This window comes from Polistes dominula, unplaced genomic scaffold (genome assembly GCF_049000335.1).
Source record: "Polistes dominula isolate Pdom_NZ unplaced genomic scaffold, Pdom_raw_medaka contig_17, whole genome shotgun sequence".
NCBI classification, from domain to species: Eukaryota; Metazoa; Arthropoda; class Insecta; order Hymenoptera; family Vespidae; genus Polistes; species Polistes dominula.
In genome coordinates, this window is record NW_028301049.1 from 3,240,632 (window position 1) to 3,267,138 (window position 26,507).

General features: G+C 28.6%; 2 protein-coding genes across 6 annotated transcripts; one reads left to right on the top strand and one right to left on the bottom strand.

The window, feature by feature from the left end:
- Nucleotides 1-323: 323 nt before the first annotated feature.
- LOC107068015 (uncharacterized) lies at nucleotides 324-12,865 on the bottom strand. Its single transcript, XM_089175508.1, has 8 exons — nucleotides 10,102-12,865; nucleotides 9,838-9,980; nucleotides 8,307-8,522; nucleotides 4,135-5,852; nucleotides 3,724-3,926; nucleotides 3,281-3,634; nucleotides 2,509-2,589; nucleotides 324-2,442 (listed from the first exon to the last, which is right to left on the bottom strand). The coding sequence occupies exons 1-8, from the start codon at nucleotides 10,396-10,398 to the stop codon at nucleotides 2,230-2,232; spliced, it is 3,225 nt and encodes a 1,074-aa protein (XP_089031634.1). The 5' UTR covers nucleotides 10,399-12,865; the 3' UTR covers nucleotides 324-2,229.
- A 1,614-nt stretch (nucleotides 12,866-14,479) lies between these two features.
- LOC107068035 (uncharacterized) lies at nucleotides 14,480-26,248 on the top strand. 5 transcript variants are annotated; one of them, XM_015324034.2, is made up of 9 exons: nucleotides 14,480-15,365; nucleotides 15,664-15,751; nucleotides 15,973-16,083; nucleotides 16,304-16,928; nucleotides 17,081-17,173; nucleotides 17,517-17,603; nucleotides 18,741-18,899; nucleotides 19,060-19,363; nucleotides 19,456-26,248. In XM_015324034.2, the coding sequence occupies exons 2-9, from the start codon at nucleotides 15,683-15,685 to the stop codon at nucleotides 19,763-19,765; spliced, it is 1,758 nt and encodes a 585-aa protein (XP_015179520.1). In that variant the 5' UTR covers nucleotides 14,480-15,365; nucleotides 15,664-15,682; the 3' UTR covers nucleotides 19,766-26,248. The 5 variants fall into 5 exon arrangements, with proteins under 5 accessions (XP_015179520.1, XP_089031712.1, XP_089031710.1 ...); XM_089175586.1 differs by having other exon boundaries at nucleotides 19,440-19,577; XM_089175584.1 differs by lacking the exon at nucleotides 17,517-17,603.
- The last annotated feature ends 259 nt before the right edge of the window (nucleotides 26,249-26,507 follow it).

The window sequence follows — 26,507 nt, forward strand, 5'->3', positions numbered from 1 at the left end:
TATTTCATTTTACATTTGAATTTTTTGATGTTTTATGCTCTTTGCAGGATATTTAAAATCATTAGATTTAAAGGATAACATTTAATTCATATCTTTGAACATAAAAAAAAAGATGGAGACGTAATTAATTGTTATAAAAAAAAAGAACAAGTAAATTCAAATTATAAATGTCACGTTTATTTAAAGCATTTTTTAATGAATTAATTTAATTATTAAATAAAATAATTATATTTTGATAGGAGAAAAAAGGTAAAGCACAATACATTTTATTTTTACACGCACATAAAATTTATTTATCATTTAAAATATAATGAGAAAAAAAATAGGCATTTGATTTTGTTTATTCATTCAACATTTTTATAAATTGCACACTAGCTTTTACAAATATGAATTTTGTGTGTGTGTGTGTGTGTGTGTCATAGGAATTAGATAAACATTAAACAGCTGATACAGTAGACTTTCAAAAAGGCACGATTTTCTTCTTTTTTTATTATTATCTTTTATTTTTTTTATATTTTGTATAATCTCGCTGGATTAATGGATAGAAGAAGGTAAATTGCAGTTTAAATTCGATGCTTTGAGATAAAAATATTAAAGAAATCTTCCGTGCAAATATTGAAATAAAAAGAACAAAATCGTTAACCTTTCGACGTATTCATTGAAATTATTATTAATTTCAACAAATGAATATTTATATGCTTCAAAAATAAATAGATAATTGATTCGACAAAATAAAAATACGTAAATAATCAGTCAGAACTAAATTTTAATCTATTTATTATGATTTATATTATTTATTATTTTATATTAAAAAATAAAGCGCCAACGCTTTAATATTTATTTATAGCCATTGGAATTATAATAGGCAATATTATGAATAATAAAATATTTGCCAAAAAAAAAATAATTCACATTTACATATTATATAATTTCTATATGGATCTATTTTACAATTAACAATGGACGCACGCGGTTTCATTGAAGTAATATTATTTTCTTATAAATATGATTGTGTAAATTTTGAATAATTTACATCGGATAATTAGATAAATTCATTTTCATATATTATGCATCGAAAGCAGATATTAGATTAACGTTGAGTCACCTTTTTTTATCTTTTCAAATTACAATAATTATTAAACGAACGAATCATCAAATAAAAATAAATAATAAGTATGCTTATTAAACGATTGAAATAGACATTTTCTTCACAGTTGACTTTTGTTTTCACTTGTAATCAATTAAAAACAAAGATATTATATAAAATGATCGATGTTATTTAACATTAAAAATTATACTATCTGTACAATACTAATCACTGACAAGAAGAACATTGACAATTTTTTTTTTTTTTAATTAAACGAATGATTTTTTATCACACGAAACAAACAAATGTGATAGCTTTAAATTCTACTATGTGTGTATAGAAGAAATTTGTTTGTTTATTTAAAAACATGTCTCTTATAATTTTCTCTTATAAATTAATTAATTAATTAATTAATTAAGCAAAAGTTACTACGACGATAAGGCCGCTCACATTGTGCAGAAATGTTTTTCTTAATTTCTTTTTCTTTTTTTTTCTTTCTTTTTTTTTTTTTGTAATTTTTTACTTCGCTTCCTTTTATTCGATAGAAAAGGGAATTTTTTTGTAACTTTTTTTCTTTTTTTTTTAATTATTTTACGAGAAAGCTTATGTCTTTCTTTTTCATATATATATGTAAATATCACGCTATCACGCATATAATGTGGGTGTATCACTTAAATTTATCAATTGAAATATTTTGATCATTTGTAATTTTATGAAGAAAAAAAAAGGCTCAGATAAAAAAAATTCTTTCTCACATGAAATACTCGTTTTTCCTTGGAAAAACAAAAAAAAAGGTGTATGATTTTATTCCAAGCATTTGTTTGTTCTTTCATAAAATTAAACTTAATATTAATATTAATTTTAATTATAAACTTAATATTAAATTAATTTAATTTTAATAATAAAATTAAAATTAATATTTCAATTGACTAAAGATAATTAATACACTCGGTATAATTTTGTGATAATAGAAGCGAAAGTCCATCTGATCAAGCAAGCGGACGATTAGAATTGTTCAAAATTGAGATACACACTTTTAAAGCCCTTTTCGAGGAAGAACTTAAAAATCAATTAAATGTATCCCTTAATAATAATAATAATAATAATTATAATAAGAAAAAGAAGAAAATTGTTTCAATGTATTATAGATCAACGTCCTCTTGTTTGGCTTTAGGTGCAATTTTTTCAATAATTTCTCCTTTTTCAATGGATTCCTTGATAGATGTATGAATATCAGCAACTTCAACCGGTGGTGGTGGTGCAGGTTTGATCGAACCATCGTCATCCGTAATTTCAAAACCGATTGTAGCACCAATTTTTTGACTCGCTTGTTTAAACGAATCCGACAACATCACCTATCGATTAAATCATATTAATAAATAAATATAATATAAATATAATAAATAATAAATGATACTGACCTGTACAACGTTGATACACATCGAAGTTAGTGCCAGACCAAATACCAGGTATATTATCGAACACATCATAAACATGGGATGCTAAATCAATCAATAAAATTAATTTTAATATTTCAAAATAACATTTTGTACAATATTACAATTAAAAATTGTATATAATATTTTAATTGGACATATCAATTGGAGTGCATAAGTGCATAAATAACTATCGGGAAAGCGGTGTGCGAATACATAGTGTGCAATATCAAAAATTGAAGCAACCAACATTGAAATTTATTCAAGCTTACCGTCTGAACACCACCGTGAAAAACAAAAGCAGAAAGAAAATTAATTTCATAATAATATAAATAATCAGCGAGGAATAATTACAGATTAATAATTATAAATGATATGATATGCGTCATTTATTGATAACATTCGCATCAAAATAATTGCTAGAAGCAAATTAAATCGGATATGCAGGCTTTATCTAAAGTGCCATACACCGTTCACACAATTTAGAAGAATTATTTGAATAATATTCATTTTATATTAAACATACTTTTTTTCTTTTTCTTTGTTTTCAATCATAAACATTAATAATCCAGATACTACGGTCAATTTTTTACTCATGCTCGTACTTTTTTATGCTTTACAAAAATTAATGTATGTGTATCTCTGTGTGTGTGTGTGTGTGTGTGGATGTGTGTAAATGTATCTCGTGTTTAGTTTGATTAATTTATAATTGATTTATATATATAAATAATATAAAAAAAGAAGAAGAGATTATTACCTTTGGCACGTAATCACCGAAGCCAATAGTGCTCATTGAAATAAAAACAAAATAGAAGCTCTCGAAGAAGCCCCATTTCTCCCAGGTATTGTAAAGCGTAGCACCAACGAAGATGTAACCAAGTAATATAAATATTGCTACTGATATAGGAAGATTAAATTCATCGTCAATAGCAAACGTTGACATAGCCGGTGTACCCGGTGTGTCTGGTGGTGCATTCCCGTCTATATTTAAAACAGCCTGTTGTTGTTGACTTTGTTGTTTTTGAATTTCTTCGATATCTTCCGGATTCATTTGGGATGGTCTTCTAAACGTTGCTAGGTCGTACACCAGTTGGACACCTTTCATTACTTCCTTTTAACATATTTTTATCGAAACATTAATTTGTATGTTAAAACAAAAATACATTAGTATATAATTAATGAAATGATATTAGTTCATACCTGTACAGGACCAGTCCGACGAACTTTTCGACAACTTCCAGTATAATAAAGCCTTCTTACGAATGCCCAAAGGAACTTTATACCGCGTGTGAATAGTTTGCCAAAGTCAGCCAACAAAATGAGGAACATGGGAATACCAAATATAGCATAAACAATGGTAATTGCTCTTCCTGTTGTAGTGCTAGGTGAAATATGACCATATCCTAAAACACAAATGAAACATATCAATTAATTAGATTATCCTTAATAATAAAACAGAATTCAAACAATAATATTATTTTGAGAAAAAATACAAAAAACAAGAGATGATCCTGCAAGTTTATAAATGTGTCCTAATTTGATTAATCAAAAACATCTAGAAAACTTATAATATTGGACATATTTTGTTCGTTCATGAAATGATCTTCTCACCGATAGTAGTGATCACAGTGAGACAATAAACGACAGCATTTAAGAAGGTCCAACTTCTTTGTCCACTGTAAGTATGTACACCAGCTTCATGAGCGGTGTGCAATTGTTCCTCAAATTCCATTAACTTTCTTCTAGCTAAACTCTTCCAATCATCCTCTCTGAGATTGTGACTATAATTCCATAGACTATCCAAAAAGTCTCTCTTGACTCTTTTTACGCCGCACTTGTAAAATGTTTCGAATGCACCTTCGGTAAATCGAAAAACAAATGCACCAAGACCACAATAAATCATAATCAATATTAATTGTGCCATACAACGATTTCTCATTTGTTTTATTATATGTATCTCCGCAGGATTTTGAACAATAAAAGCTTTTAATTCGGACACAATATCTTTGAGTGCACGAAGAAAATCTAAGAAAGTAACTTTCTCTGGTTTGTCAGATAATTCTTGTTCAGAATTGTCAACTTCTTGCGTTGGTACGGCATCCACTAGTTTATCTTCTTCAGTGCTATCTGTTTTTGTCTTTCTCCAAAAGAATTGAAACCAAGAACTCTTAGTCGATTCTATCGGTTTCTGTTCGACCGAGCTGAGAATTTCTTTTTGTTCAATTTCGGTATGAACCAAACCAATTTTTCTCTTCCTCATACCTACAACGTCACTTGCATCCTGATAATCTTCTGGTAAATCAGGATCCATTATACTACGTTCTCTCAATAAATATTCCCTTTGTGCTTTAGCAAAATCTTCGATTAGGCTATCATTGCTCAAAGGTATCACTTGTTTTTTGACATCGGTAGCTGATCTTTTTACAACTGGTTGTCTTTCCAACGATCTGGGTGGAAAACTTTCGCTTTTTTTCATCAATGCTCTTTCTAGAACATCATCCTCATTGAGGAGGTCACTGGGTTGTACAGATTTTTTATCTGTCTTATCTTTAGATCGAATTTTCGAATCAATCAACAAATTCTTGTCACGAACAGATTTTTCACCATCAACAGCCATTCGTGCTCTGCTACTGGACTTTTTTATTCTTGGTCTAATACTTTCCGAACTTTTCACTCTACCAGGACTAACGTCACTTATTTCTTCACTGGAATCCGTAGAACGATGATGTCTTTCAATAGTACGATCCTTCGATCTCTTTTTCGTACGTTTTTCAACTTTCCTTATATCGGCAAATTCGTTCTCATCATCTTTGATTCTCATATCCTTTTTCCCAGGATCTTTATCCGTTTTACTCGCTACTTTAACATCATCAATATTTCCTTGTGCATTTTTTTCATTATCGATTTCATGCGGCTTCGAAATAGGATTAGTTTCTGTTATCGTTGTTGTTGTTGTTGTTGCTGCTGTTGAAAGTATTTCTTGACGCGTAACATTTGACGTATCCTCCATTGGAATATTTTTGTTATCATTTAAATTGATATTCTTTTCTCGAATGTCTTCTTGATCAATCTGCATTTCATTTCCTCGTCCTTCCTCATCAGATTTTCCTTTCCTTTCTTTATCCAATTGTTGTTCCATCCTTTCAGTATCCTCTGCCATTTTTTCCATCTTTGCTCTCCTAATTTCATCCTCATCCTCGGACGTTGTTTCAATTCGTTGAATTCTCGTCGATGGTTCTGGTGTTTTTTCACGTCTTTTAGCTGCAGCTTTGCGACGACGATGAACCGTGTAACTGTCCTCCATTGTCGACAACAACGTCAACGATTTACTTTTCAGATAGATCTTTTGTCGTTTTATATCGCGCGATTGATATTTAAGAAATATTCAACAATTCAATTAATCTAACCGATAAATTCATAATAGGATGAAAGGGATTATAAAAATGCTAATGACGAGAAGATGAAGAATTCGTTAGTTGATTTGATTCACACAATTCTTGTCTTTCCTTACGGTTTAGTTATATGTGCACGTCGCAGAAGACAGAAATAAAACCAGAGCTTGCTCCCACCACTACCAAATTACCGCAGCAACAGCAGCAGCAGCAGCAGCAGGAGGAACATTAATACCAAGTTGGTAACACGATGAGTTTTTGAAGAAAACGCTAAGTAGTTGCTGCTTGCTCTATTGCTGCTTACAACTTGCTAACCAAAGTGAATTGAAACGTTTTGACGCAACGCGTAAACTCGTCCTCTGGTAGGATGGAGGAACATTTAGTTGTCGAGTTATCGAGCGAGGTTCGAATTGCCGCAATTGATGCACCACAACACCCTGTTCACCCTGTTCACCATGTTCTATCTTGGCGTCGCGATGCCGCGTCGCTCCGCGCCGCGCCTGTATGTACCGCAACCCGTTTTACGTAGCAACATTTCGATTTCGTTTAGTCAAACGCGCCGGCGCCACGTGATATCCTTTTTATCCTTCCTAATGTCCGATAATTTGTAACATTTCTATCCAAATCCTTTGAGGATAAAGTCTACATTTTGATCCCTCTCTTTCAATTTATTATTCATTAACTTCGTAACGCACAATTTGTTTTTTGAAAAAAAAACTGACCAAACAAATCAATTATTTTTATGTAAACAAAAACCCAATTTAGAATATTGTCTTTGGACAAAAATTAATCAAAATTTTGATAACAGCATAGAATACAACGCCGCTTGAGTTAACTCAAGCGTGTAACTTAAGGGTTTAATAATTTGCAGATTTATACGTGAACATAGTTTACATATTTAATATTTGCTAAATGGTATTTCTTGTTTTCTTTTATCATTAATTTCATATTTTAATCATATATCATGATATACTTAAATATGAATTTGTGTGTATCTTTTTATCATAGTTTTAATTATTCATTAAAGGTTTGTTATATCTTTTATATTATTCCTTTTATCGCGTTGTTAATTTTAATATTACTGAATATTTGAAGTCATGTATAAATAAAGTTTGAAAAAAGAAAGTAAGAGAAAATAATGGCGCCGTCTAATCTAAAAATAGTTTTATAATGTGTCGCTGACTGTTTCTCATTCTCTCTCCTACTCAAAGAGATGACTCGCTAAAGACACTTCCAAGATACACATAAATAAAGAGAGGTCAGATGATATTTTTTGGAAGATGACCAAATATTTTCGAGTGAATACTTGTTTCCTCGGAATAATTTGACCCGGTTCTTTTCTCCTTTTTTTTTTTTTTTTTTTTTTTTAATTAAAGAAAATAACCATTAATATACTTTTTTTTGTTGTTGTCTATAGATAATTGTGTAAAACGATAAATAATTCATTAAGTTAAACTTACTTTTATTGCACGATTCATCTATATGTGAAATATAACATCTGTCATCAAATGTGTTAGATAAAATCTTTCACTTTTTTTATTTTTTAATAATACTTTAGACAATATTAAAAAAAAAAAAAAATTCGAAGCACGTGTTAAAATGAAATCTTCTTTTCTTCATCATTTCTTCTAAAATTTTCTATTTCTCGTTACGTAATGTGATCTACTGAAAATAGTACGCGTGGGCAAGTTCTCTCGACATTCGAAAATTTATATTTCTGTATAAAAATGTACATTCACATATATATATATATTATTTAAAAAAAAAAAAAAAAAAAAAAGAAGAAGAAAGGAATGAAAAAATTCATATAAAAAGAAATCGTGAGTCAAAGATTAGTTAAATTGAAAGATTTGGGATTGTTATTTCAAAAGAAATAAATGTTCTACTATAGTGTTCTCGTTATAAATTACATATACGTTTATCTTAAACACACGAATCTATTAACTTCTCGCTTTCTGTATATTTGAGATATCCTGAGAGATTTAGTGTAACAGTTTGGTTAAACAAATCAAACGAAATTTACGTGAATTAACGTAAAGCTATAAAAGAGAGTTGTAAATCTTGACGAATGGTTATTGAAATCATTTTGATGAAAAGTACAATAATCCACATTGTTTATTACTTTTTTTATTTTTTTTATTTTTGATTGACACTATGATAATTTTTATTCGAATCCTACTGTGTTACATAATTTTTTTCCTTTTTTTCTTCTTCTTCTTCTTCTCTTCAAAGTATAACATCAAATATTTTCTTCAATGAAAATAAACGTTTATTCGTATTACTTTTCTTTTCTTTTCTTTTTTTTTGTTTGTTTTTCTTCTTGTTCATTTCAATTGCAAAAAAAAAAACAAAAAAAAGAAAGAACAAAATCTAGTAGGATTTGAAGAAAACTTACCGATAGTCGTATAAATGGTACCACAATAAAAAACAGCATTCCAAAATGTCCACACTTTTTGTTTATGATCGATCAAGCCAAGTTTGTAAAATTCATAAAGATTTTCTTCATATTTCATAAGTTCCCTTCGTGCTCCTCCTTTCCAAAGTTCCACATCCGAGGTCAATACTTCATCATCCCAGAGTTGTCTGATCAGTTCGATGGTCTTGTTTCTACAAAATTCAATAATAGAAGATAATTGTTACATTAATTTTTGTAAACTAATCTACCCTCATTCCTTTTTACAATTTTTAACATTCCAAATTGTTCTATTCAAACTTGCATGTCGAAACGTTCAATGTTTTTCTTAATCGATAAAAATGATAAAAAGGGTGATTTATCATAAACAAAGGTTAAATGAAAAGATTTGATCTGGATCATGACATATATCGTGAATAAAAATGAATCATTCGTGTAACACGCTAAGAAAAAAATGTCTTTCAAGATTTAAGTGTAAAAAAAAGAGAGAGAGAGAGAGTTGTTCCGATTCTCTCGTGTTTTCTGGTTTAACGTAGTGACCTTCGTCCTGAGGTTAATCGATCGTAGCATAAAATTGCAGAAAATAGTCATCTACACGAAACCCTGGGTTAAAAGTTAAAGTTAAAGTTATATCGTGTCAGCGATATTAAATTCAACGATTACTACTTTATCACCGATGCGTAATCGAATTTATCAATGTCACTGGGTTCAATCGTGAGTATTATATTTGTGACGTTGATAACAAATGATATTTTCTATTTGAGAATAATTTTTGGTAATTATAAACTAAAATATTTCATATCGATTCAATAAATATATCGATCATCATAAACATCCCCTGCGGTTTTGGGGAAAAGAATAAAACCGCAGTAATCCCTGCTTGTCGTAAAAGGCGACTAAAAGGGAAATCATTTACAGGGATTATATCCTCTAGTGTATTATTATTATTATTATTATTATTATTATATGAATATACCGATTATGCATTCACATTATTTCGATAAAGAATAATTGTACATTTTTTTTTTTTTTTTTTATTAATCTTGATTACACAAAAGAAGTGATTTAATTCAAGAATCATTGAATATTATTTAGGGCAGGTCTCGAATAAAATAATATAAATTTACTGACATACTATTGCCATACTTTTTTTTTCTCTGTTATATTATTTTTTCTTTTTCTTTTTTTTTTCTTTCTTTCTTTTCCCTCGTTAAAGCAAACACTTAATTGTCCCACATTTTCTGTGACATAATCGTACGATCTATCGTTTCAACGTGTATATGAATAACAATACTATTTTATATTTTAACATTCCAATAATATTTGATATTTTAACACATTATTATGAACGACAAATTAAATATGCACAATATCATTTATAAATTGAATTCGTAGAGTACAGAAAAATAGAATAATTTTAATTTGGTAAAAGAAATTTCTTTTTTTTTTTTTTTTTTGTTATCTATTTGCATATATTTTATTTGATTAAAAGATCAGAAAAAAATTTACCTTTCTTGACGTATATTAAAATGAAATATATCCTCGTTGGTTCCCTCGATGGTAATAAAAATCATAGCGCCTGCTATACTATATAAAAATACAATAACAACTAAAAAAATGTGAGTGAACCATCGTTTACTCCAGGAGCTAACCTAAACAAAACAAAAAAAAATCATTTCTGACAAAAAAAAAAAAACAAAGAAAAAAGAGAAGAGAAAAAATAATTGGAAATGAATTTATTAATGCATTTATTTGTAAAGATAAAAATATTACCTTTTCGTACAACCAAAAAACGCTTCTTTCTCCAACACTGAGTCCAGATTTAGTAAAATCTTTGATTCCTTTAAATTGAGTGAATACAAATTCACTAGCTCTGTTGGAATAAAATACTTGTGGTTGTCCAGAAACGGGTGTCATAGGTACGGGTGTCATAGGCACAGGTGTCTGATTATAAGGGGGTGTTGATGCATAACCCACAGGTGTTTGTGGATAACGTCCATATTGACCCGGAATTGGTAAAGTAATTTTTGGTCTGGGTGGTACATTTTTGGTAACAGGTGAATTTGACATTTTTTTCTTTTTTCTATAATATCTTTCGATTCTATTTATATCTAATGTGTTATGTTTTTTTTTTTTTTGTTTTTTTTAAGATACAAATTTTACAATGAAAAAAGTATTTTCTTAATTTTTTCAATTACAAATTCACAAATTGGTTTTTGTTCTATTTAAATTAAATCTAAATTTGTTTAGATATTTTTTTGTTATCAAGTGATACTATTTTTCGTATGGTACAAATTTTACGATTGTTTTTATACTATCGCTACTTTTTTTTTTTTTTTTTTTTTTTTTTAATTTTTGATTTGTATTGTTCTTTCAAACAAATATTTGTTTAATTAAAGCTAATTCATTCGCGGGCGTTTCGTAATTTGATTTCATTTAATGTTACTTAACATTAACTTTCTTAAAACATACAAACTTTATTTAAATAAAAAGTAGTTCTTCCCTATTTTTCTTTTCTTCTTGATTATTTTAATTAATTATTTCCTATTATCAATAATTCTTTCAAATATTCGTTTAAATAAAATTTTAATTTAATAATTGTGCGTTTCGTAATATTTTTCATTTACTTATATCTATAATATTATTTTTATTAAGATACAAATGTAATTGTAATATAAAATGTTTCTAATTTTTTACTTTTTTAAATTTAATCTAATAGATAAGAAATTTGTTCTTCTTCCTTCTTTTTTTTTTTGCTTTTTTTTTTTACTAAACATCAAATATATTTTATATCATTTTGTTAAAGTTCAATGTAAATACAATCTATGACGATGAATAACTGATAATCAGAATTTCATGTTATGAATTATTATAAAAAATTAAATGAAAAAGTGTATGATTAAAAAGTGTGAGAAAAATATTGATTAGACTCGTGCATAAGGCCCACAAAATAATCTAAACACGCGTTTTGTTCTTATCTTTCCAATTATACGTATTCCCTTTTTATAAACTTGACAATTTGATTTCTCGCTAATATTCTCTTTGGTTATCTAAAATTATTCCGATGACATCGTCTAAAGTCAATGACCTAACAGATTCATACAACAAATATATATATATATATATATATGTATATATATATATATATCAAGAGCGTGAAAGTGAAACGACGAATTTAGATGACATGGTATAAGAAAATATTTGAACCCAAATGTGTAAGTTCGTGTATGAATTACACGAGTTTGTAATTACTAAGAAAAATATTCTGATATGTTATAAAAATATTTGATCGATTAGTGTGTATATGTGTGTGTGTGTGTTTGTGTGTATGTCTGCTGTAACTAAAGAATTTGTTGATTCCTTCGGAATATCCATTAAATGATACTCGATTATATTTTGGTATGTTTGTTTGAATTTCTTTCCGAGAATAAAGAAAAGTAAAAAAAATACGAATCACTTCGCGCGTTAGAGATATCTAATCTACAATTTGTTATATAAAAAATATGTGAGAAATAATTCATTAAGAAATAAATGACATTGATGTTTCATTTATGTATTAGAAGAAGAAGAAGAAGAAGAAATGTTCATTCGTATGTTTTCTTTCTCTTCTTATTTGATATTACTTTTATTTTGTGATTTGTTCAAATTAAAATTGTGAAACAACACGTGATTAAATATTTTTGTTTTGTTTGTTCTTTCTTCTTTTTTAAAATAAAACAACAACAAAAAAAGACGAGTTGTACGAGTCGAAGGGGGAAAAAAAAAAGAAGAAAAGAAATGAATTAGTAATATTCTTCGAATATATTTGGCACACTGTCAGACGTAAGTACGTCCTTCTAGTTTTCTTCGTGAACGATTCGTATAAAATGTTCGGATCATTCCTCGTATAGTACTTTCTTCGAATCGTTGAAATATTAAATGTCTAAAATATGTATGTATTTTTTTTTTTTTAATTTTTTTTTTTTTTATAGTTCCTTCTTCTTCATTTGTAGTAAAAAAAAAATCTGATGAAAAATAACACCTTCTTCGTTCAAACTTATCACAAAATCAAAAACACCAAATCACAATGATAATATCACCAAAAAATCAAAATAGGGTCAACGATAATTATTATAATTTTTTTTTTTTAATTAATTTATGCGTAAGAATTTTCTTTATTTTTTTTTTTATTTTGTTAATACACACTTGTCGATATATTTGATTTTCTTATAGAAAGAAAATGTCGAACTATATTATATTTCTAGAATATTACTACTGTTCCCATTTTTTTTTCCCCTCGAATCGATTGGCCATATTTATTTGGACATCGATTATAATTTGTTTACTAATTTTCTATCATTCAAATTTTATTTTATTTTCAAATATTTCACAATACGTATTATCGTTTTATTAATTGATCATTCTCTTTCACTGTAAGTTTGATTTGTAATTTTTAAGAGAAATGTTTTCGAGTCCTTTTTTTTTCTTTTTTTTTTTTTTTTTATAAACGAATCCTACGATCCTTAAACCGTGACGTCGCGACGCCAACTGAGCATTTTCTCTCTTCTACGGTGTCTGCTTTCTTTGAAATGCTTTCAATGCTACGTTGTGCGCAACTCAGAGATATACACACGCATTTATATTAAACACATATACGTGTATATCCGAATATAAATCGCAATTTAGTTTTAAATTAAATCTGCAATTTCAATAAAATATCCTTCATTTGAATAGAAATTTTATTCTTATTTATATTACAATATCATGAACGTTCTTTTTAATAAACTTCATACGTGTATATGTTACAATTATATTATTTTAATTATTAGTTACAGTTACGTGATTTTTATTTATTCAATAATTTTTGAAATTAGTAATACAGTTCTATTATAATTATTTTGTTAAATGTGTGTCAGGATTTGCAATAGGGTGACTTAAGGGATGCTCGGTGAAGACTAATTAAATTTGTTACGTTATAAGTAGTAATATACCAGTTTAATCAGACATAAGTAATAATAACAGAAATATTTCATTTTTGTTCATTTGTTTAACTAAAGCTTTGTGAAATGTAAAATTAATATTACGTAAATTAATTAGTATAATTCTAATTCTCATATATAACATAATAACATCTCTTGGAAATATGTTTAATTATATATAATAAACACTTATATAACATGATACAAAAATTTAATTTTTCTTTTATATTTATATTATCTTTTAATGTTTCTATAGTTTTTTTTAATTTATTCTAAATATTCTTCAATATTTTTCATTTTAATCAAAGTAATAGAATTAGAATATTAAAAGAATTATTAAATTTTTTTTATTATTATAAATGTATGTGATAATTATAAATATTTATCATATTAAATTAATAAATATGATAGTTAATGATATAGAATAAACATACAGATCAAGCTGAAATATGTATGTGTAATAAATAATTTAAAATTTGTAATAAAAAATACTTAAATATTATTCAAATTTAAAAAAATCTCTAGCCGAGATAATGGCTCCATCTTACGATAATCTTGAGACTTAATCTAATAGGGAAAGCTAGTTTTATCTGACAAGGCATATTCTCAAAAAATTACTAGTTGCAATAGAAACATGACCTTACTTTAAAAAATTCTGAACTATCATTTAATTATTACAAATAACATTATTATAGTAATGTTATAATATTTAAAACATCTGTAATACTTTGTCTACACACTTTTCAAGAACAAAAATGAAATCAAAAGTAGGAATAAAGTAAATATACTAAATAAAATCTTAAAAGCATTAGAAAGAAAATTCGAAGATTATTTATAGCATAGAAATATTGTATTTTCCAAGAAATATAAATGAAAAATAATGACAAAATAAAATAATTATCCGAAAAGAAGAGAAAGCGTACCTTATGATACTAACCAATGAGAATCGTCGTTTGATATAAGATCGACCAATGAATACAATTGGCGCGTCGATTGTTGCGTGCCTCTCCCGATTTAACGAAGTACCGACCTTGGTTGTGATTGGTCAGTAGTACGGAAGGCGCCTCGAAGGTGTTCAGAAAAAGGCATCGGGGCCATAGCGCGCTTTCGTGTCGCCCATTGTTATCCTCGTCGCGTGTAATGGCTACCGCAAAGTTTGTTGACGGTGAAGAGCCTGTATTGTCGCGTCTGACGTTACCCTGAGGTAAAGTTAATAAGTGGTTAACGGGCGTGATCATAATTCAATTAAAAACGGGTAAACTTTCGTGCAAGATAATAGCACGGTACCGCCAATTTTTATGACACCGAGACGCCCGCGCTTCGTACAGGACTCGCCGCAGCCGCCACCGCGCTACTTGGGACGACATGATCTGCGCGGGCCAACGTTTAGTTCAGTGACAAACGTGTGATATCTAGGCGCGAAATAAATCTATTATAAGAAATAACGGTTGAAGGAATAAGAGGCTACATTTATTTAAGGGATATTGTTAATAGTGCAAGCCAATAGGGACATACAAGTTTTGAATGTGCTGAAAGAAAATATCTAGTGTGTGCCCCTGTGTACGACCGTCATCGATCTCTCTCACTCACTCTCTCCCCCCTCTCTTTCTTTCTTTCTTTCACTCACTTACTCCATCTATCCTTGTCGCTCATTCGCTCACTCGCTTACTCGCTCCATCTTTCTCTCTCTTCCTATATCTTTGACTCACTCTCTCTCTCTCTCTCTCTCCACCATAAGCATACTCGTCTTTCCTTCCTTCTCTCGCTTGCTCCCATTCTCGCGCGCGTCCACGGAGTCATAAAATAATGCAAAAATTATCGTTTTTGTGAATGCATATAAGGTATAGTTAGTCGAAAGTTGATAAAACTTAATAATCGGCGTTAAGAGGCTTAACGGCGAAAAGGAACCACGCGCCGCGTCGTCCAGCACCGCCACCGCCACCGTTACCGCCGCCAACACCACCGCCAACACCACCGCCACGACCACCGACACCGCCGCCGTCATGGCAACTAGAAGATCGTCGCCCGCCCGGCAGCCGGACGTTTAACCCGTGCGCCGTCTCTATATGACCATAGCACGTGAGTAGTACTTACTTTCAACATTTTATTTTATCTATATATATATATATATATACATATATAGATACAACTATATGTATATGCATGATGCTTTGGTTCCCTCTTGGTTTTACTGTTCCTTCCTGGTCTGCGCTCTACTCTGCTGTGCAGTCTACGCTCTGAAGTCAACTATCCTAACTTGGCGTGGCTTTGACGATCAGGGGGGTGATCTTTCAAAAGAAAGGGTTTTTATCACTGTGATACCATGACACAGGTATCAGGACACTCTTACTTTAATAAATGCCTATCCATTGTGCAGGGTCTAAGGCATCACATCAATGGCCCTAGAATCAAATGGCAACAACGTGGTCTGGTTGAATGCAACCCGTCCTGATCAAATACAGCAGGTATACGCAGCACGTAAGGCATTAAAATAAAGAGGGAACATGTCGCTTCAAATCGTACAAACATTTGCTATATGTATCTATACTTAAGCTATCATATCAATGTCGTTATCATCTTATGGTTCTTAAAAAAAGGACTAATCTCTTTCATCGTTATTGTTTTGAGTCAAAGCAGCATGTACATACAAATAATTTCATTTGAAATTTGTCTTTCTTTTTAACAGAACCAATCTATCGAACAACCATTGAAGTGTTCCATGTTCACTCAAACTGAACAAACCAACAGTTTCACTCAAACGGAGCAAAGTAATTCTAGTTACGGAGATCAAAGACAGGTTTGTAGTTGTCTATTGAAATATTCCAAAATAACTGTTAAATATTCATCTTTGTGACATAATAACACATTTAATATTATATAATCCATTTGAAAAATTATTGAAAAGAATTGTTAAAAGAAATACTTTACATGATAATGTACACGTGTGTGCATATTTCTTTAGTCAAAATGATATGTTCATTTTAATTAAAAGAAATAATTGTTTTTATGTTTAATAGCAAGCAGCAATGTTTGACCCACAACAAATTCAACAGCAGCAAGCTGCACAGGGTCAACAGTCGCAGCAGCAGCAGTCCCAGCAAATGTATGTTACGGATAAAAAGGAAGACAAGTCGCAGCAGCAATCGGCTACGGCCGAATTTCCTTTTTACTATAATGTCAACATGCTTCAAAAAGTCCAGACAAACGCAGTTAGCACAATAGGTGCTATAACAACGGATGATAAAGGTTGTTACCGTTTCGATGTACAGCCTGTTGGCTATAATACATTATTAAATCAGATGAGTATAGCTGCTGCTACAAATGCAACTTTTAAATGTGATATATGTGGTCTGGTGTTCGGTCACATGAGTTTATTAACTCATCATAAACGGATTCACAACACTACACCAAGTAATTTGCAACAACAACCGCAACAAGTTGTCGTACAAACACCAACGACAGTGACTGTAGCCACAACACCAGAAAGACCCTATACTTGTGATGTGTGTGGAGCTTGTTTTGCACTGCCTGGGGAATTGAAAAGTCACAAAACAAATATGCACCAAAAACCTAAAGTGCAAATATGTGAAGATTGTGGTAGTGAAGATCCGTGCGAACATCATCCCACAAAAATCAAAAAGAGTACGTTTCTAAATAAATTTATTTGAATGGAGTGTTGATGATAAATATATATAGAAAAAGAAAAATCAAATATTATGACGATACCAGTATAGATACATGAGGAGTCATTGAAATCACATCCTTGTGTAATATATAATCTTTTCTTTGTGTAGCAATTAAACCTGGTCACCATCCAGTAAAACGAAGGGGTGTTACAAGTGTTACCAAATGTCATAAATGTAATGGCACTGGGATTATATTTATTGGTGAGTGTTCATCATATATTCGTGCTATAAATAATTTGGAAAAAGAAATGTTCCTGTTAAAAAGATGATAGATTTAATAACTTCATATTCGTCACTTACTTTTATATTATAACTATCTTTCGAAGAAAAGAAAATTAAAATAAAAAGAATAAAAAGAACAAAAAGAAAAGAAAAGAAATGAAAAAGAAATGAAAAATAATGAAAAATTTCAAAAGTTTCCACAAATTTGATTATATCAGTCAAAACGCCAGCAAACATTTCTTTCTTCAAATGTTGTCACTTTTCCACCATATTTCTATCATCTCATTGCTATCATGATCGTACATCGGGTGGTGTATGGTAGGTAAACACGACGAAAAACTAGATTCTGGAATCAGTTCCCTCGCAAAGTGTGGCGGCTGCAAGGCAACAGGCCGCATCATCATAGGAAGTAAGTCGGAATAAAAGGAAATCAATAAAAATATGGGGTTACTGTGTTGTAATTAATTTATCCAAGTAACCTCTTATATATTTGCTTTGGATGGTGACAGTTCAAAATCTTTATATTTAATTATTATGTGAAACATAATGAAATTTATTATTTCTCTCATGATATCAACTATACTGCTATTGAAAAGAATTTTTTTCAAATATTTCATTTTTGTCTATTCAAAGTATTTCTGAGTATTTACAAAGTTTTGATATATATATATATTAATATATTTATAAATATAGACACAGTCCAAAGTATTTTTATTTTTAAAGTATTGCATACTATATAATTCTTTGATGCTTCAAATTTTATATGTTTGCATGCATTTGTAGTAGGTAGAAAAAGATTTTTATGGTCACTGATGTTTTCACAAATTTTTATAACTTTTTTATTGGTATGTCAATTCTACTTTATTTCTTCAGTAGAACTGTCGACATCTAAATTTAAGGACAATTGCACGGAATGAAATCTCCCCTAAGGGACAGTTTTATAAATCTGACTCAAAATTTTCAGCGTTGTCCAAATGTTGTTTAAAAAGAAAAACGAAACAAAAAAAAAGAAAAAGTTATTTCAAATTTCTTTTTTGCTTAGTCTCTTCATTTTAAGATACAAATAAATAAAAGAGGTCATTTCAATCATGTTTATTTTTTCTTATTTAAATAGAGATATTTGATATTTTAAATAAATTCAATTTTTGTATTTCATTATTTTCTTTTGTTTTTTTTTTCTTGTTCTTTTTTTTTTTTTTGTAATAAAAACTAACATTTTTGTGCATGCATATAAAGTTTTGTTTATAAATTAACATATACATAAATTTAATTCAAGCAATCATCATTGCTTTTTTTTTATATAAATTCTTTGTTATTATCATGATTAAATATTATTATTATTATTATTATTATATAAAATATAAATTAAAAGTATATAAAGAAAAAGATCCTCTTTTAAATGTATCATGAAGAAAGAAACACGTACCGTGCATAATCCTGTGTAACGTGTTGATTAAAACGCATCACAGGTCAACCTTGAGCACATCTTTTTGTAGAACTGGCCCTTTGAGGAAAACTAAAATTTTGGTCGTATTTCCAATTTCAGGTGGCAAACAAAACAGTCAGAACCAAGCGGAGAAGCCATTTCACTGTAATGTATGTGATGGTACATTCTCCCGGTATTCTTCACTTTGGTCTCATAAGCGGTTGCACTCGGGTGATAAACCATTCAAGTGCGAAGTCTGTGGTTTAGCTTTTGCAAAAGGTAAGGATATGTGCATGTGACGGCTGTATAAAATGTTTTCTAATAGGTATTTCTCACACACATATAAATTTGGTTGGACTCTTAATCTGGATGCACAAATTTACAAGATACAATCTTATTCAACAATTAATGTATGATCGATAAATCTTTATGTTTTCAGCTGCTTATTTGAAAAATCATGGACGAGTACACACAGGCGAAAAACCATTTAAATGCACTGTATGTGGGATGCAATTCTCACAGAGTCCTCATCTAAAAAATCATGAAAGAATTCATTCTGGCGAACGCCCTTATCAATGCGAGGTTTGCGAAAAAACATTTGCCAGACATTCGACACTATGGAATCATAGGAGAATTCATACCGGCGAAAAACCTTACAGATGTAACATCTGTGGTTCTGCCTTTAATCAAGCGACGCACCTAAAAAATCATGCGAAAGTACATACTGGTGAAAAGCCACATAGGTGAGCGTGTTTCTTAATATATCTTTCAACGAATCATTTCTGTGTAATTATGCTCAATGTAGATTTATTTTACAAGTTTTTGCTTTTATTAGATGTGATATATGCGAGATTGGATTCTCCGACCGTTTCGCGTTAAAACGACACCGTGCAATTCATGAGAAGTACGGTCAAACTGCTCGAAATCAGAATACAAATAATCCAAGTAATGCACAACAAACCAATGCGAGTAGTCAACAGCAGCAGCAACAGCAACAACAGCAGCAACCCCAGCAAGGGCAACAAGGGCAACAAGTTGTTGTAGTGAATGCAACAACTCCAGTTACTGTCAGTCAGGGTCAGGGTCAAGCAGTCATGCTTGAAGAAGTCTACAAATGTCAAGTGGCCTTCCCAGAACCCAAATGATTCAGCTAGAGAATACCTTTCAGGAGTTGGTAAAGAAAAAAAGAAATAACAAGGTTATTTAATGACCTTATTAACGAACTAAATTACTGGATTATGCAGAAAGATTATGCGTGTAAGAATATGATGTAAGGATTAATCGAACGAAGACTACAAGAAAAACATTCAGTGTTTCTTGTGAAAATATTAACACGTTGGTGATGACTATGACGACTCAGGTCTTATAAAAATCAATGCCCATTGACTTTTACGTAGGTGTATAGTTTAATAAAAAAAAAAAAAAAAAAAAAACTCTGCGTTCCCTTCGACGCGAGTGAGTAGTTTCGTAAAAATAAAAAGTAAATAATAACAATATTAATAATAATAATAATAGTAATAATAATAATATTAATATTAATAATAATAATAATGTAACAACTTGGAAGAGTTCGGCTCATAAAATATGGAAAAATGAAAAAAAAAAAAAAAACAACAACAACAACAATGAACTCTCAGCCGCTATTATATTAATGAAATTTCTCATCAATTAATACAAGAAGTGTTATGAGGAAAATAAGAAGAAGAAGAAGAAGAAAAAGAAGAAACAAAAAAAGATAACAAATCTACTTTATATTTTGTTACACAGAATAGAAATTACTACGAAGACTACGACATCGGATTCGATAAATAATCGATATTTCACAATATACCTGGCATAGTCTCTCTCTCTCTCTCTCTCTCTCTCTTTCTCTCTCTTTCTATTTCTATTCCTATTTCTATCTCTATCTATCTTAAAATTAATTTGCAAATGAATTTGTAAAGTTTCCATTTGTTTTCTTATAAATATAACTATATAAAATGCCTTTTTATGAGAATGAAAAAGAAAGGAATGAAATGAAGCGAAGAAAGTGTTGTTATAACTTCATGAACTCGTTACAAGAAAAGAAAAAAAAAGAAAAAAAAGATAAATACAAACAAAATACCAGTCTGCATTAGCTTTAAGAGAAATCAATTAGAACTGACATTGAGAGAAGAAGAAAAATAATAATTAGAGCAACTAAAATGAAAAAAAAATCAGTTTTAAAGAAGACTGTCATACGCATATTTATATGCGTATTAATGATCACCGAATCACCTTGAACACATAATTAAATTGTTTATCTATAATGAATTGAAAAATAATCTTACATTGTGACGTCTTGAAAGGAAGAATATTTAAAAAGAAAGAAAGAAACGAAACGAAAAGAAAAGAATATAATAAAATGAGTTTCTTAGCATTGACCAAACGTTGACAACCTTTTACATGAAAAGACGCTGAGATAAGGATAAAAAGTATTTCGGTAAAAATACAAAAAAAAAAAAATAAGATAATAAAAGTCAATGTAATTATTTTGAAAATGATTGTCATCGGGTGCATCTTGTTCCACTGCAGTTGAAAGCTGCAGAATAAGGAATAAGACGTTTATCAAAAAGAAAAAAAAGAAAAGGAGGATATGAAATAAAAAGAAAGAAAAAAATAAAAAAAGAAAGAAAGAAAGAAATCGATAATAAATAAATAAATAAGTCACATATAGATCATACCACATAGATTTTGACGGCATCTTTGCATTAAGCGGACGTCGTGGAACGGAACGATATCGCGATAATATAAAAAAAAGCGCGAGCCCTCTTCCGTCCAGTCATTCGGGATCAGAAAGAACATAATAAACGCTACCGCGATGACAACGACCGCGATTAAATGTCAGCAAAGGATATTACTACGTGAACGAGTCTTATATCTTATTGGAGCTGCAATAATAATAATAATAATAATAATAATAATTATCGACGTGCAGACTAATCTGTTTTATAATTTTAAGACCGAGAACTATATAAATATCAGTTACTAAAAATAGATGCTAGTTTGTAATGAAAGATAGTCGACTAAATAATCTATACATATATACATTAATTTTTATATCCCCCACTTGTTACATGTGATGGCGCACCGTCGCCACTCTCTTAAAAATATCAAGAATGAATTAATTAATATGGTTGTACGCTATGGACCCCCATTCATTTGACTTTAAACAGTCATATAAATGTGGGCTTGATAAAATAGTCAGAAAGCACAATTTTTAAACTGGGATGATTAATCCAATGTTAAGTTAAATACTGTGATGGTGTTACCCATTCGATTTTTAGCGCAATTGTATTTGATTATTTAACATTGTATTTTTTTTTTTTTTTTTTGGGAGGTTTTTCTTCTTTTTTTTCTTTTTCTTTTTTTTTTTTTTTATTTTATTTCCCCTTTACCCCACCATCTATTTGACTTTATAAAATTTCTTCTCGATTTTTATTATTAAATTAATCGTGAGTCGTATCGTGGTACGTATATATACATATACTTACGTATATATATATATATGAGTAAATATAAAAGTAGATAAAAAACATTTTACTTAGAAAATGCTTATTTACTTTGTACATTATACTTGAGAAAAAAAGGTACGAAGTTATGTAGTTTAATTATAATGTATACATTAATTATTATATAAAATATTGCTATATATACTTTATTTCATAGTGTAATTATGAGAAACACCATCACATTTCTGGTCACCGTGTGCCTAGTTCTGCGGATTTGTTAATATCATAATAAATCCTTGCAGAGTCTAGGATTGGGGATTTCTTTGTTTTACCGATATAACTTGTAAAATAAAGATATACAATTACTTTTAATTTACTTTTATATATATATATATTGTCATAATACCTGCTACAGTATTTTGGATTTAGATTAGTATTTGTTTTATTTTTACCTTTTTTTTTTTTATTTTTTGTTCTATCTCTCTCTCTCTCTCTCTCTCTCTCAATATTTCTATTTTATTTTATTCGTCATCGTCATCATTACAAACGAATCATTGATAAAATATATGATATTTTTTTCCTTGTAATTTTGTCTTTTGAATTAAGTAGTGCAATTTAAATTGCTAAAGAATATATATATATATATATATATATATATTCTTGTTACACTATTGTTTTCAATAGAAAAATACAATACAACAACAAACAGGTCTTAAAATATGAAAATATTATGTTATCGTTAGAATTAATTCTAATTATGTTAGACATTGGTCGGTCCGTTGTTTAAATGGACTGGTAGATCAGAGTGTTGAAAAGCAAAGAAAAAAAAAAAAGAAAGATGCTTTATTTTATTTTTATTTTTACTTAAGAGTACTTGAAACGAAAGGAAGGAAAAAAAAACAAGGAAGAAAGAAAGAATAATAAGATTGTACATATAATAATAATAATAATAATATTAATATTAATAATATTAATAATAATAATAATAATAATAATGTTAGTAATAATAATAAAAAAAAGAGAAAAGATTTGCCAATATTCTTTGATCGAATATAATGGCACTAATAATTTTTTCCTGCAAAGTGTATGTTAACTCTTGAATCATAAGGCAATCTATTTACAAAGGACCTAAATAATTAATTAAAAAAAAGAAAACTAATGTCATTGAAATATATCAGTTTTGCAAAGTGTGCTTTTAAAATGATATTTCATTTTATTTTCATTGAACTCTTGCATATCAAAATCATGAACGACCTAATAACGAACTGCTCTATTATTATCCGTATTACAAAGTTTGTAGACGGTTAAGACGATAACTACTGTATGAATGAAATTATTACAAAGCCGGTCCTAAGTAACATTTTTATATTGCAAATATCGGCATCTTTTACACAGAAGAAGAAGAAGAAGAAGAAAAAGAAAAAGAAATAAAATAAAACAAAACAAAAATATCATAATTATATTGTGTCTATCTTAGCCATTTTTCCATGAATGAGAGATCGGCAAGGATTGTAAAAATAGTGGTTTATAATTAAAAAAAAAAAGTCAAATATATTCGAATGTAAGTACGAAGTACTAGGTAAATAAGTAATTGTAAGTGTTCTACTGTGAGAAGTATTTTCAAGGAGGCACGGAGCAACTTAAAAACGCGTGCTTTTGTTGTAACTAAACTTTTTTCTTTTTTATTGAATATAAGAGCGAAACAAAAGTATGGAAAGAGAGAAAAAAAAAGCAAACAAAAAGGAAAAAAAAATAGCATGAAATCTAAGAGTAAAAGAAAAAAAAAAAGAAACAAACAAAAAGAGAAAAATCATGTAATTATTATAAATACAAGAAAATTTTTTTTATTAGGAATATTATTTAATTGTGTTATTGTAATTTCTGTACTACTTTTTGTAATAAATATTTGTCATGATGGGATAGAAATACACCACATCCATCGGTCGTTTCTATCAATAGAATAATAAGAACTTTGTTATACGGTGAATGAATTCGATAATATAACATAATATATTAATAAAATTACAAATTCTATATTATTATTTATTTTAGATAAATTAATTTAATTAAAAAACAAAAAAAAAAGAACAAAACAAACAAAAAAAAGTAATAAGAAAAAAAATTTTTTTTTACAATTAATTAACAAGTTTTTATATCATGCTGCGTGGCTCCTTGCTGTAATGTTGTGCTCTTAGATAACATTTGTATGCAAAGAACTGGAGCTTCCACTTTAATCAAAATCTCTGGAAGCGTCTTCCTAAGATTCATCTATTTTTTTTTTTTCCTTAATTAATTAATCATCTTGGAAGATTTTGTTCGACATTCTCGCACACTTTAACTGACACGATCATTCAAAAAAAAAAAAACAATGCCTATCCTTTATTCATAATATGTCAACGCAACACCTTTTTATCAATATTATTTCAATTTATTTTCACTACGCAATATTTATTACTGATTGTTTTATTATTGAGATCTAATAAACCCACTATTTTTGAAGAATATTTGTCAATAATGATATAAATTAAAAACTAGGTCGGAGTTTTAAGATCATGATATAAATAATAATAATAATTTTAAAAAAATAAACAAACAATAAACAAAACTTTCAGTTCTTTATAATAATAGATAATAGATTAATTTAATTAATTATAAAAATTAAATAGTATTTTATATCATGATTAAAAATCTCTTCTTATAAAACTACTATCCGACCTCTTCGAGAATTATTAACTCGAACGATATAAGACTTCAACATTTGTGTTGGATTTTTTGTTCACAATGATATTACTTATACACATATATCAAGACGAAATATACTTGAAGCAGATTGTGTATTGTGTGCGTTATATCATGTATTATTACATTTTTGTCCAGTCTCGAAAAAAGCTAACTATATGTACAAATTTGATCATGAAGGGAACATACGTATGATCATTAAAAAAATACGGTGTTTCAAATCATAACGATAATATTAATAATAATATTAATATAATAATAATAATAATAATAATAATAATAATAATGATAATATTAATAATAAATAATAATATTAATATTAATAATAATAATACTGTAGAACAAAAGGAGTTGTATATTATGTATAATGTACGCAATTTCATTAATTTTTTTAATTCAATCAGAGCGATTTTTTCGCAATGAGATCAACTTTTACATAAGACGCGTTATTATGGGCAATAATGCATAAAGTGCGAACCTTTGATAATAAAAGACGTTCCTATTAAATTATCTGTTCATTATGTATTTTTAAGTCTTCTATCATAATAATTCTATAACAGAGAAAGATATGCTTTAAAGAATATCATTGAATAGCAAATAGCAAATGATCTGTTTCTCTTTTTTTCTTTTGTCGTAATATTGTTTTTATTCTTTTTTTTTTTGTAATTATATATACATATATATATATACATTTTCTTTTTTTAAATAATAAATACAAAATCACATGACGACGACGACGACGACGACGATGATGATGATGAAGTAAATAGTTTCAGAGCATCGGGTACAAAATATTTTTACTATATTGTAAGAAATATTTCGGATAACTTTAGTAGGATGTAATTTAATAATCAACGCGTTGAAAATTTTGTTTAACGAGTTGTTTAGGAAAATCTTTCCTTTGTGGACGTCAGAAAGGGAGTTATATAGATTACAAAAAAAATATATATATATTATTGGAATAAATCATGTAATTTATTATTTGGATGAAATTTATAAAAGGAAACAACAAAAAAGAAATATTGTCAGCTACGATACCACATGCAAGACATAATAATATCCATGATAATAAAGTACGCTAATATATATATATATATATATTTTGGTGGCTAAACTCGTTGTATGAGTTTTGCAACTACCAGGGAAAAATTATATATATAATGTATAACAAAAAGGGTTTTTTTTTTTTTGTATGAAAAGATATAACAAAAAGAAAAATAACAGAGAAAATGTCATGTTAGATTAGTCTGCTGTCAATAATATAACTATAGAATGATAATTTTGAATGTACGTGTAATATAAACAATATCGTTTAAGATAAGAAATCGTATCGATTAAAAACAACTAGCACACGATTATATATCAGACATTCTAGATATTATAATAAATGATGTCCTCGAGACATTTTCATTTTTGAAATCTTGCGTAAATTTCATTTATATATAAGACTTTTTTCAAATCACGCGCCATTTTTTCTGCAATGATTTGACATTTGATTTTTGTAAAATCGAATCTATTCGAAATTTACAATCATCAAATTGATAGGAAAAAAAAATGTGATTTGTCAACAAATTAATTTTGTATTAATTCGACATATCAATATTTGCAATAAGCTTTTTTTTGTTATTTTTGTTTTGTTATTTTTTTTTTGTTTTTTTGACAAATTTCAAATTTCCCG

Excerpts from the sequence above, each read along its gene's own strand:
- LOC107068015 (XM_089175508.1), bottom strand. The coding sequence starts at position 10,398 with ATGTCAAATTCACCTGTTACCAAAAATGTACCACCCAGACCAAAAATT. Across the intron at positions 9,981-10,101 it reads TTTTTTGGTTGTACGAAAAG|GTTAGCTCCTGGAGTAAACG; the intron begins GTAATATTTTTA and ends TGTTTTGTTTAG. Across the intron at positions 5,853-8,306 it reads ATTTATACGACTATCGGTAA|TAAATCGTTGACGTTGTTGT; the intron begins GTTTTCTTCAAA and ends CTATCTGAAAAG.
- LOC107068035 (XM_015324034.2), top strand. The coding sequence starts at position 15,683 with ATGGCCCTAGAATCAAATGGCAACAACGTGGTCTGGTTGAATGCAACC. Across the intron at positions 18,900-19,059 it reads TGGTTTAGCTTTTGCAAAAG|CTGCTTATTTGAAAAATCAT; the intron begins GTAAGGATATGT and ends TTATGTTTTCAG. Across the intron at positions 19,364-19,455 it reads ACTGGTGAAAAGCCACATAG|ATGTGATATATGCGAGATTG; the intron begins GTGAGCGTGTTT and ends TGCTTTTATTAG.